The sequence below is a fragment of the Necator americanus genome, chromosome I (genome assembly GCF_031761385.1).
Source record: "Necator americanus strain Aroian chromosome I, whole genome shotgun sequence".
Lineage (NCBI taxonomy): Eukaryota > Metazoa > Nematoda > Chromadorea > Rhabditida > Ancylostomatidae > Necator > Necator americanus.
The window spans coordinates 14,500,306-14,512,646 of NC_087371.1; the positions used below are offsets into that span (position 1 = coordinate 14,500,306).

At 39.0% G+C, this 12,341-nt stretch overlaps 2 protein-coding genes across 4 annotated transcripts; one reads left to right on the top strand and one right to left on the bottom strand.

The window, feature by feature from the left end:
• Positions 1–539: 539 nt before the first annotated feature.
• RB195_005558 (uncharacterized protein) lies at positions 540–6,576 on the top strand (the record flags this gene model as incomplete). Of its 2 annotated transcripts, none has more annotated exons than XM_064178134.1 (17): positions 540–622; positions 914–1,058; positions 1,179–1,294; positions 1,371–1,473; positions 1,535–1,671; positions 1,813–1,904; positions 2,395–2,523; positions 2,573–2,733; positions 2,797–2,944; positions 3,015–3,118; positions 3,169–3,264; positions 3,636–3,746; positions 5,764–5,847; positions 5,913–6,089; positions 6,160–6,250; positions 6,366–6,480; positions 6,534–6,576. In XM_064178134.1, the coding sequence occupies 17 exons, from the start codon at positions 540–542 to the stop codon at positions 6,574–6,576; spliced, it is 1,935 nt and encodes a 644-aa protein (XP_064035214.1). The 2 variants fall into 2 exon arrangements, with proteins under 2 accessions (XP_064035214.1, XP_064035215.1); XM_064178135.1 differs by having other exon boundaries at positions 3,175–3,264.
• Positions 6,577–7,066: 490 nt separating this feature from the next.
• Positions 7,067–11,392, bottom strand: RB195_005559 (uncharacterized protein; the record flags this gene model as incomplete). Of its 2 annotated transcripts, XM_064178137.1 has the most annotated exons (14): positions 7,067–7,076; positions 7,179–7,261; positions 7,453–7,572; positions 7,635–7,691; positions 7,747–7,818; positions 8,319–8,379; positions 8,510–8,625; positions 8,910–9,182; positions 9,285–9,391; positions 9,543–9,594; positions 9,668–9,799; positions 9,869–9,976; positions 11,175–11,219; positions 11,330–11,392. In XM_064178137.1, the coding sequence occupies 14 exons, from the start codon at positions 11,390–11,392 to the stop codon at positions 7,067–7,069; spliced, it is 1,299 nt and encodes a 432-aa protein (XP_064035216.1). The 2 variants fall into 2 exon arrangements, with proteins under 2 accessions (XP_064035216.1, XP_064035217.1); XM_064178136.1 differs by lacking the exon at positions 7,067–7,076 and having other exon boundaries at positions 7,175–7,261; positions 7,453–7,568; positions 7,631–7,691.
• Positions 11,393–12,341: the final 949 nt, after the last annotated feature.

Here is a 12,341-nt window from a genome sequence, read left to right on the forward strand (position 1 = left end):
AAAAAGTTGGAGTTGCAAATTGTGACTTATTTGGGGTTGTGAAATTTCGAGCTATGCACTGTGGTTGCCAAGGACAACGTAATTCTTCGCTTGTAATTCCTTTGGGTAGCTTTTTTTTATTTTTTGGGATTTCATTGCAGGTTCTGAGGACGGCTACGCGAGGAATTTGAAGTTCTTTTAGCAAGAACGGGAGCTGTCTGTCAAAACCATGCATGTTTGTTAGATCACTAGTCGTGCCTGTTGTATACAACGAAAAACGGGTCCCCTCTTTCTAAATTGTAATCCAGCATTAACAAAATAACTCCCAAAACACTCCCCATAACTTTACCACTACTTCAAAGCAAATTCAGCGGTCACTAGTCCTACAAACAAAATGCACAAGTTAATCGTGCTGGGATCCTCGAAATACACACTGATTGTTTTGATTTCGCAATGATCATGTGCTACTCGCGTAGATGTTGCGGAGGACGCATTCTGTCCATTGGATTCTGTCTTCGAAGTTCTTTTCTTGACCTTTTTGTAGCTTTGAGTTTTGTAGAATGTCAGAAGGGTGTTTGGTTCTTACTCTTTCAACGTCGGATATCTACAATGTGGCAAAGAAGAAAATCTGCGGTTTTGAATGGTGAGCTTTGAGGTAGCTTTCTAAAAAATGGACCTAAAGAGAATGCTTCCCAAAGGAGTGGATTTTTCTATAGCCGGGCAGTTCTAGAGGCTCTCAGAACTGCGCTACTCTTCATTTCTGCTTAGATTTCAGTTCTTTTGTTTTGTTTTGATACTGACTAGGATTAATGGGCAACTTAACATTGGTGCTTAGAATGTATAATGTATAATACGAGATGAATTGTGCATAACGTGACTTACAGAAAGACACTATTGAACGTTTTCGTTTTTCTTGATTTTTTTTTTCCTTCAGGCAAGCTGAAGCTATGGTAGACGAAGAGTTTCTGGACATTTTCCTATGGTGTAACCGTGAAATTGAAGGGAACTTATGGCGATGTAACGCGAGGGTAACGATTATTGCTTTAGGCGTCAATGGTGCTTCGGATGCTATTCGTAAGGTGAGCTTGAGGTCTACAGCGCTCTGAATTTTTATTCTCAGTTCCTTCTTTCTTGTCGCCATGTTGTCGAATTCGAACTCTCGAACTCAGGCAAGATTACATGAAATTTTATGATTCCAGCAAGTCACTACATTTCACACAAGTAATCGTTCCATGAAGTATACAATTCTTCGCAACGAGCTGAGCATGGGTGACATTGAAATTAGACTAGAACTATACGATATTTCTGGCTATCGGTAAGTGGGGAAGATTATGTATTAAGAGCGTGTTCCGTTTTTTTCCAACTTTGCCGCACAGGATTTCTTTTTCTAGAGATTATTCTATGTTTACTATTGATTTCACGAAGCCCTCGCCCTTAACCGATCTTTGCATTGGGTTTCAGGATAGCGACGTAAGAGTTTATGTGAATACTCAGGTTCGAGTTCTTCTTCTGTTCCATCAAACAGTTCGTTAACTGTGTTATAATTATTCTTCAGTATCTTTCAATACACTCCGCAAAATTCGCTCACTTATTCGTGCGGATAAAACCTGGCTGTGCAGAGAAACCTTTTCCAACTACAGAAAACAAATCTGAGTTCGGAACTTGTAGCGATTATGACGTATTAAGTATGAAGTGAGTTTGATGAATGTCTTATTATTTATGTGTTTTTATATCCGGCGGCCCTATAGCTTGCACCTGCACCTTTCATACATTTTTTTTTAAATGAAACGACCAACGTGTATAAGAACAGCATTAAGCTGTGATATCTTATAGGAGTGAAGGAGAAACGGTGAAACTGGACAGTGATGAAGAAATGTTCCGAGCAAGAACACAGGACGTCGATAACATGTGTTTCCTCCTTCCGAGTTGGTTTCAGTTCTTGCTTTACAGGCAAAAACTCGTGGCGTGTAACTTCACACTTCAATATTACTTTTCTTTTGTGCAGTTCTAGAATAGAAGTGACCAATAGTTTGAGAGATATTAGCAATGGATATTGTGAATCAAAAGCTCTTGAATGTATGCGTAAAATTATCGGATCGGGTCAAAACAATCTGAAGTCTTGTGCAGTTGCGTAGCAGCAGCTCGAAGCCGAACAGTGGAACCAGAGGTGATCGAGATGGGACCTTCGTTAGGTCTACTCGGACTGCCTGTAGAATTCGGTGAAGCAGGCGAGGATACGAACTCGCAACAGTTGGTTCCACCAAGCGACTTCGAGTGCAGCCGCTTTCACAATTGCACAAGGTATCAGGTTGTTTTGACAAAACTATATATTGAATTTTCTAAATTAGTTTTAAATTTTCCTAATAAAATTTCCTAAATTTTCCTAATAAAATAATTAATCTCGCTAATCTATAGGTGATGATGCAGCAGGATCTTCACCAGCTACTGGTCTAGAAGGCAATGTTTTAATTTTAAAGGATGTTGGACCTGGTGAATTCTTGGTGCTTTTGAAAGCCATTTACCCTCCATTTGCAGCAATAACGAGTAAGTTTCGAACACTGCTCGCTATGTTTGGATAAAATTTCCATTACAGAAGAAAATCTGCAACCTCTTCTTGCGATGTCTTTTCGTTTTGGTGTCGAGCATATGCTATGGAAAGGTGAACGGTATCTGATGACTAAAGAAGCGCAGCAGTCGTTCGATGTGTTTGAGAGACTTGAATTCGCAACACTTTTCAATATGGCTGCTCTTCAGGTCTTATTCGGTTATTTATGTTTTATCGTTGTTAGATTAAGGAAATGCACGTCTTGTTTGCAGTCAGACTGTCTTTCCAAATTACTGACAGCTAATGATGTCCGCCAAGTGTTAGATGATCCCAGAATAGAATGTGCCCCTAAACAAGTTCGATCAGTTTTACTAGAAGCATTGCTTCAGCGCTTCCGAGCGGATTCGGTTACTCAAGAAGGTCGTGGTTTCCTGATTGCGACGACGCTAGGTATCAACAATTTCTAAATGGAATCAGGCAGCACGTTCAGGTAATGAGTCGGCAGCTGTCGCCAAAGGTCACGTTTGTAATTTGTTCAAATCAGTTAGAGCCGCAAAAGAAACGATCGCTCCTCTTTCTGCGGAAGTAAAGGTGGTGAGTTGAGCTGTTTCCAAAATTTTCTTGAGCATTAAGGGCTGTCTTAGGAACAGAAGTCGACTGACATCGCAGAGATTGCATCACTACGGGAAGAATTGAAGAAGCAGGAAGCGATAAGAATGAACTTGGAGATGTCCTTAAAGGTTTGATTGCACTTGTGGTATCAAGATCAGAAGCAAAGGTGTTATAAGTGATTTATTTTCTTTGATTTGTTGTCAAACCGCTATTATTTCCCAGGGTAGTAAATGATGTTTACTGATTTGATCGTAAACGTCCACCCTTTTCTTTTCTTTTTTTTTTTTTTTTTTGAAATGAGACTGATCGATTTATTTCCTTCCGCACTGAAGTACTTTATTACTCATCTAGTACTTTATTATTTTCTTATTATTAAAAGAAATTGAAATCAACAGCCAAATAAAATGCTGAAGTGAACCGCTGATGACCTCTTATTAATTAACAGGGAAAAGAACGGCGGGTATAAAGATAACAATAAATAAATGTGTTATTATTTCAGTGTGCGCGTGACTTTATCAGAAGTACGGAAAGAAATTTTGTATCGAAAGCTACCACAAGTACGGAGCGTGAGATACTGCCGGGAATGGATCTGCAGATTACGACTATGAAGGTAGGTTTAAAAGATAACTTTTTTTCTACACAATTGATGCTGTTGAAGCGGTAATGTCCTATTAACATGACACATAAATCTGCGAATCCCTGTGAATCAGGTATTCCTAAACTTCTTGGGAAAGGAACAAACAGTCATCGCGGTGGCGTGAACAAAACACCCATTTAACGTAGTTAATTAGTTCTTCACTATTTTTCTCCGTGTTATAGTGCATGGATGAGTGTTTAAAAAGTCCTTTCTCACTAATTCTGTCGTTTGTTTTGCTCTTAGTACGTATCAAATCCTTATTTTGTAAAGATTCAATTTCTCTCCCTTTTTTGTTTAGTTGTGCATGATTAGTGTTAGCTGTAGTATGAATCATAGTAAAATCCTGAATTCCGTCCTAACTGGGGACAGATACACAAAAAGAGGAGCGGAAATTGGGAGAAACTTATAAAATAGCGAGAAAGTGTCTTATCCGTTCCCCGACTACGAAATATGAAGGTATAGCGCAGTTACACAAAAGAATGCGACAGAAGTCAAATACCCACAAATCAAGATTAGATGGCAGAAATGCTAATCAAAAAGGGCTTTCTTAAGAGTATGTATTATTACTCGTGCATTATTATGAGAGAAAAGTAGTGAAAAACTGCAGAAAACGAAAAATTTTACTACTCATTTTACGCGAACCGTATATGTTTGACACACATCCCTGAGGTAAAGCGTAGTTGGGGGTGGAGCACTCAACCTCTTATTTCTGGAAGTAAATAACTAAGTCAGTTGGATGTAGTATCGAGTTTGATAAGCTGTACACGAGGTTGTTAAATAAATTTATTGGCCAACGTTTCGGCTATATCGCCTTCTTCAGAGCCTGAAAAGGGCGATTCAATCTACAATTTTGCTGGTGGTCTTGGTCTCAACTGCTTTGTAATAAGTCAGTTGGGACCCTAAAAACTAAGCATTACTCTTAGATGATCCGTGACATGTAAGCTAAGTTTAAGAGAAAAAAGGACGATAGAGCTGCCAGAAATACGAGCGGTGTTAAGTGGCTCCTTTTATACACTATTCATCGTAGGATCAATGTCGCATGGTTTTAATGACAGAAGCAAGACGATGGCAAGTCACGAAAGAACTGCGGACCATCGTGACTGCTATTTCGCTTGTACACGCACAAGTTCGAACCCCTGTCCACTTTCACGAATTATTGCCTTCCCGGATACCCCGAGAAGGCGATCCAAAAATTAAGGTTTACGACGCAACCACAAGGGAAGGTCGGACGCCCTTAGTACCTTGAGATACTGGGTTAAAACCGAATCTAATAGCGATGGCGCAACTCTGCCTCTGCAGCTGCGCCGCACTGTTTGCTGGACGTTGGAGCAGATTCCTCTCGCGAAAGAGGGCCGAGAGAAAACAGACTCTGATCCCTTGTAGAACTTATGTTAAATTATTGATGTTAAACTATCTAACATCTTCAGATTACGCCCATACATGTTAAACTTCGATGACGCTTTTATCGAACGGTAAAAAAGATAGTAAATGATACTTTAGATAATCTAGATCATATCTTCTTGTTTTCTATCCACACGATCAGTCGGTCTGAGTAGATTGTTTCATTCTATCTCACAATATCAAATGTTTTTACATTTTCATTTTCAGCTCCACTTTTTATTACACCAGATATCAATTTTTTTAAAGATAGAATAGGAAATTCGAGCAAATATTCTACTGATTTTCTGGTCAAATATTTGAACATTGGTGTGATGTTTGAATCCATAGATCTCCCTACGTTTCTATTTGATAGGCGCTATAGAATTCGAATTATGCTCCAAGTTAACTTGATCCGGTATTTTATGCAAACCAGCGGTATCTTGTTAATCCTCAAAATCTATAACGTTCCTACAAATTTCTGGGTAATTTGTAGCAGACAACATCTATTTCTGTTTACTGCATTGTTTTTCTGTAATTGAAATAGTTTTGTATATGCAAACACTGCGAAAAATTACAGGCTGGTGCAATTTCAAATTCCTATTGCTTTAAGGTTAATGCTACAGAAAATGAACCTCCTCCTCCTGTACCACCGCATTCGAGGAAGATAACACGAACTATCCATGACTGTTTGAAGGCATGTTATTCGAAAACTAATATCATTGCTACATAATTGTGTGATTGTCAGACTACAGTTTTTAGGACCTAGTGTTCGACGCATTCAATGCTTGTGAGCTATCGAAGGAGCAAAACATAACTCCAGGCGGTTATTCGGCCAGGCGATTTTCGACTCATGAAATTTTCGTGGATCTTGTGCTTCCTCCGTTCATATCGATGAACAGTATCATCTATTCATTTTTAAACCATCTCTTCGTTAAGGTAGAATCTATTTGTTTGCTTTCATTTTGCCTTTATCTTATCATTACTGTGTGGTATATACTGGTTTTAGATGTATGGGAAGCAAGTCATTCCAGTAGTGAGATCTCACCTCCTGCACAAAATTGATGCGTTCCCTCCAGGTCTCGCAGACATTGTAGCTTGTAGGTCCTGCATACCTTTTTTAGTTGAATAATAGGTTAAGAACTGATTTCGTTAATATTTTTCCTTCTGAAAACCTTGTTTGCTTAATAGGGCATATAAGAATTTTTCTTTCAGCGGCTATAATTTCTGGTTACAAACTTGATGAGCAACTGGAAAATGATGAATTGCTCATCTTAGAGCTCAGAACTTATTTGCAGAAAAGACTTCAAGCCGATTTTAATGTATACTGGTTGGTTTTTTCTTGTGTTTCTTTCTTTATCGTCAATTCAAATTCATTTGCAGCGATAACATGAAGGCGGGATACCTAATGAATTCGCTCCCTTGATTAATCAAAGCCCTTTATTCTTTACGACACTATGACGTTGTATGTCTGCAAATTTATATAGTTTTCTTGATATTCCATCATAGACTATTATTATTAGACTATGAGTTCAATGTTATCTTCATGATTCAGACCCGGTATTCAGATGATGTATTCATTTCTATTTTGTAGGTTTTCTCATGAAGTTCTACGAATTGACATGTTCTGAACTTTTTTTTTTTGCGAAGTCTTAGATTCAGTAATATTGAGGAATTTAGAAACATTCTACAAAATTACACATAGTAAAGCTTTCCTTGTACACTCTGTAACAATTTATTAATGATGAGGGTGACAAAATAGCATAAAACAAGGTTATTCATCTCATGTCCAACTTGAACTGAAGTGGAGTAAGTACGTTAAAGCAATAAATGCGAAAGACATATATGATTTCTTGGGATTCTTCGAGGCAGACTAATGCCAGCATCATTCCATTCTTTGGTAGAGTCTATCAGAGTTACAACCGCCTGTTCAGAAAAAAAAATGGAATAAAATGAAGCAAAACTGGTGACAAGGTAGTTAGGGATGAGAAAAGAGGTATGCTTGCACATCATATATAGTATTGCTACCCCTCGGATGACTTCGTCGGGCTTGCTAACACTTCATTTCTACGACAGCGAATATGGTGTTCTTCGAAACCGCGAACTAGTGCCTAAAAATACGTAAAAAAAAATAGACGGCAAGGTTAAATTAATTTCAACGTTAAATTTCTGATGTTATTCTGTGGTAAGATTTTGCACTAGGTAAGGTGCACCTGGCGCAAAAACTGATTGCACCCATGTTCCTCATCAAAAACATGGGAATCGTTAGTTTACTCTCGGATGAATTCAACATAATTCTCACCAAGGGTTCATAATGTTGTAAAATTTGAGTAGCGAGAATCTCAACGATATCGCAGTTCTTGAACTGCACGACAGCGAATGTTTTGTCCGCCCTTCCGATGAACCCATGAATTCGTTCTACCTGAAGGAGAAACACTAATCAGCAGCACTTTTTCGTTCCAAATGCAATTATATAAGACCTACAGTAAGGCCTCTTTCAAATCCATGCTGTCGAACGAATTGTTTCTTATTGATTGGCGGCTAAATTGGAAAATGTTGAAGAAAATACGAATTTCTTCAAGATGTGAAAAACTACCTCAGCTGCTCTATCAGATGTTCCAGGTGTGCTGCTATTAGTGTGCATGTCACTACTCGAAGGAACTTCCTCCTGCAAGATTACAAAAGGATTGTACATATATAAATGTATACAATGTTTTGCATACATAGACTTTGCAGGCAAAACGTCTCCAGAAAGAACATAGTGCGCAAAATTGAAAATCAAAAGTCAATCAAAATTGAAAAGCAAAATCAAGTTGCGAATCTCAGATGAGCCAAATGTCTGGTACAGCACATTTTTGTCCTAACAAAATCTTCACATCGCATAGATGACCTGATGAGAAAGGTCATCAGGTCATCTACGTGAAGTAAGTTGACTTTTCAAGACGATGAAGGTGAAGAAAGGTTTAATTTCTGTGTTATAAAATGATAAGTTCTAGTTTTTCGATGATGAAAGAAACTATGACAAAACGGCATAGATCAAGAATACCTTCAGCAATATACGCTACCAATATTTAGTCCGCAAAATTATTCACTACAAAGACTTGAACTATAATAAGCTTGAATTAGTTACAAAACGACACGTATATCAAATTGACCAGTAGAAACTACCTTCTCAACAGTCTGAGAATTCAACTGCATAGATGAGCTGTCCTCAGAAGTCTTCGAGACACTAAAAAGCAAACCTTTGATTAGAAGCTTCCAGTCCAGTAATTGTGGGAAACACAAAAGTCCGGGAGTCTGAGGCCGGATCATCAGTTCCAACTATTTCCAACAGTAAGTGAACATGAAAGTCATCGTACCTTGGAGAATTAGCTTCAAAAGTAGTGCCACTACTAGATGGTGTAGTTGCGGATGTGCTAGTATTCGGCAGAGATGGCGTTATTTTGCGTTTGGGAATGGCTGGTGGTCGAGGAATCTGAATTTACTATTCTCCAAATGCAAAACATAAAATAGAAATAGCTTTGGTATCCATAATCACGATTTTATCGCAGTTAGCTTCTCCGACTCCCAAACGACATGTGGTTGCACTAAAAGGAGTGATGTACATTTAGGAGTCAGAGATGGTAAAAATTTCGTCGAAGAGAGCATAGAAACATGAACAACATTCACAAAGAAAACTTGATAGTTATACAATATCTTACATTGACAAATAGGAAATTACATAATCAACCAAAAGGAAGAGTGATGGAAAATCATTACCTTTCTGATCAAGAGAGGCGGTACGGAAGGGACGGATGAGGTAACGGAAGCAGTTTGAGGCGTGCGATCATCCGTGGCAGAAGATGTTGTTGCTACTGAGAAGGAGAATCCAGAATGAGGCGAAGAACTAACAGGAACAGATGGCGATTCATGACTATCCACTGCAAATGATGTTGATGGAATAGCGGGAGAGGAATCACCATCGGAAGCGGAATCCTCTAGGCCACTAGCTTGATGCTGCTGAGTAGCTTCAGTGGTTGCGATGTTAGACTTCTGAACAGGATAATATCCGAAACAAATATTTCAAGTGCCAACGTAAGCAGATAAGACGGGAAAAATTAATAAGAGAAAACAAAGCCGGTAATAGCCCTTCACCACCGTGTTTTCTTCTTCCTTTTTGCTGGAAGAGCTCACGTGTAATGAGTTTGTTGTTGCTTCTCTCACGGGTATTTCCAGAGATGTTGATTCGCAGTTGGGACGAGCTGGAGCATATTCACATAAAAGGTACTTAGATTATTATTGTCATTATTATCTAAGAATGAAGCTTTAGTAAAAGAAAACAAACTTCGTTGTAAATTCCGAAAAAGTATTTACGAATGTTATTTCAGAATCGGAATAAAAAAGTAAACTTGCCTTCATCGTCGGAATACGTAGGACAACTTCGTTTGACAAGTGGAGATGGATTCTTAAAGTAGAAAATACTAAATCAAGTAAAAAAAGACACAAAGGAGAAGAACAAAAACAACCAAAATACAAACACTTGTTGAAGACGAAGCACGTGATGATGGACGCTCTCGTTTCTTCGCACCCTCTTTCTCAGCTGAATTCTTTGCCTCGGATTTGGTGTGATTAAGATTATTCCAGTATTCTTTTATAGCATCAGGACAGTCCTGAATAAAGCTGATAGTTAATAAAGTTGTTTTGTTGTGAGTTGGAAGGCCAAACGTGAAAGTGTTTACCATTTTAGAGTGATGCAACCATTCGTCAAACTGCTCCGACCATCCGCGCCATCGCACTTTGTACTCCATACCACCGCGACGCATTCGATGTCCGACAACACATTCTACCTGTAACGGGGAGACATACAGGTGGAAATATTAACGAAAAAAGGACTAGATAGAAACTGCGAATAATTTGCAAATGAGCAGAAAATTCCAGCACGTTAAAAAGAAGTGGAGAGGACTGCAAAGGACACAAGTGAAATGAACCCGCCTGCCATGAAATCATTTAGCTACTACTGTCGAGAATTACCACTTAAAAAAAGTATCAGTTTTCGCTCTGCTACTTAAATAAGGGAAAACATATTTAAGAGACTGCTAGAAAGAAAAACAATATTATCGAATTATTATGGTGAAATAATGGTGCAACGAATCAACTTTGAAAGGGATAGAACTTCAAGACAACCATGGACAGATGGTCATAACCATATTTCATCACTTTTTAGATACTTGGGCTCAGATACAATGAAGAAGAAACCGCTGAACAGTCAAGAAGAACAAACTGTTGATTACTGTCAGACAATTGGCGGAGAGGTAAGAAGACCCCACCAAAAAAGTCAAAAATAAACAAGATAGAGGCTAAAATTGAAAGATGGATAGTTTCGCCTCAACCTAGACGATCCATTTTTCCAAAGACTGAGCTCTGTCCTAGGAACTGTGATCATGGAGCGTAGATAAAAAAGCAGAGCCTTATCATGCTCAGCAACAGGAAGCAATTACTGCAGCAGAAGCCCCCTTCGCATTCTCCCAGATCATCAAACCACATGCCGAGAATTTCAAAGTCGTAACAAAATGGAAGTAAGATGACTTGCGCAGTTTTGTTCATTTGTTAAATAGAAAATAAAAGCCGTTTGTTACTAAGATGATTTAAAACATGATTTGAGACGTTAGGGAACTTCGAACGAAAAAAAAAGAACTTCTATATTGAGCGGCTTGAGCAATAGTCGTATCTGCACATCAATCACGTAAAAATATCCAGACAATAACATAAATTACGTCAGCAGATTTAGGCGTAAAATGTAGATGGGAGTGGGGTCACTCAGTCGTGCTTTTATCTCTAGAATTAAATAACTACATCTGTTGGGGTCCTAAAAAATGAGGGTTAGTCTTAGAGGATAACCTATAACATGTAACCTGAAGGTACTAAGAGAAAAAGGAAGATAGAGCTTCCAGAAATAAGAAAGCGGTTGAATAGCGCTCCCTCATCTACATTTTCAGAAAGACCGGAATATAGGGAAACAAGCGCAGGAGAAGCATAAGAACTTACTTCGTACACCTCCTCAGTGACTTCGTACTCTTCGGACGACTGTTCCTGCAAGGAGGAAGAGGAGATGAGGAAAGACAACGTGGCTCGAGCATTGAAGGATATACGACAATAAATCCAGCATGATCCTGGGAAAAAAGTACAGTACTGCCACAAACCTCATCATTGCCGACCGGAGAACCTGTACGTCGGGCGCTTCTTGACTTGTTCTTCTTGCCCATTTCTGTAAAAGCATTTACTAATCAACGAGAATAGAAATACCGTAACTCACGAGAAGAACGCACGACCAAATAACACTTAGGCTTGGGATCAGAAAAGGATAAATCTACACCACAAAGCAGAAACGTACAATTTGCAGGAACGCGGTTATGGCGCCCTTGAAAGGAGGTTCGATTGGAGCGCGTTGGACTCACTTTCAGCAAAAGTGAAGTGGGATTCTCGTATTTGTTCATCCGAGACTTTTTCTTTAAAGGGAACGCCTGTAGGACTGATACGGGGTCCTACATGCGCTTTCTTTTTAAGTTGTAGTGTAATTAGTTATCGTTGAAGTTATAAATTAATTAGTTATAGTTGAAGCTCATCTTCCAATTTACGCCGTTGTTTTGGGATGGAGTTGGTTAGCATGTTATTAGACTACAAGTTCCATATGCTTCCAAAAACATACAACTAGGAGTAACTTGTACTTCAACGATCTTCATATAAATGGAATCAACCATTGGCAGTGGTTCGTTGGTAGAATGCTCGTCTGTCAGGTGATCGGCGCTGGTTCGGTCCTCACCGCTGCAAAATTCTTCATCTTTATGAAGTGTTTTCGTGACACAAAGACAAACTCTCACATACACACACAGACTAAGCGCATTATTATATAGCTTGATAGAAGCCGAGAATCCCGAAGAGGATGAGTCTCTTGTCTAGACGGATGGATCTACATTGATCGCGTTCTGGCACGACTTGTTAAGATGCGCGTAATCGAAGTGAGACGCCTGTGCAGATGTTTCAGGCGAGAGCTCTTTCTCCTGGAGTTCACGGAGTGCACATCACTTCTAGATATACACCTTATTTCAAACAAAACAACGAGAAACATCCTCGTTTTTTTTACAGTGCAACCATTCAAAATAGGATAGCTGGTCAAAGATCAGTTCTACAGTACCGCTGGGCAGCAAAATCTGA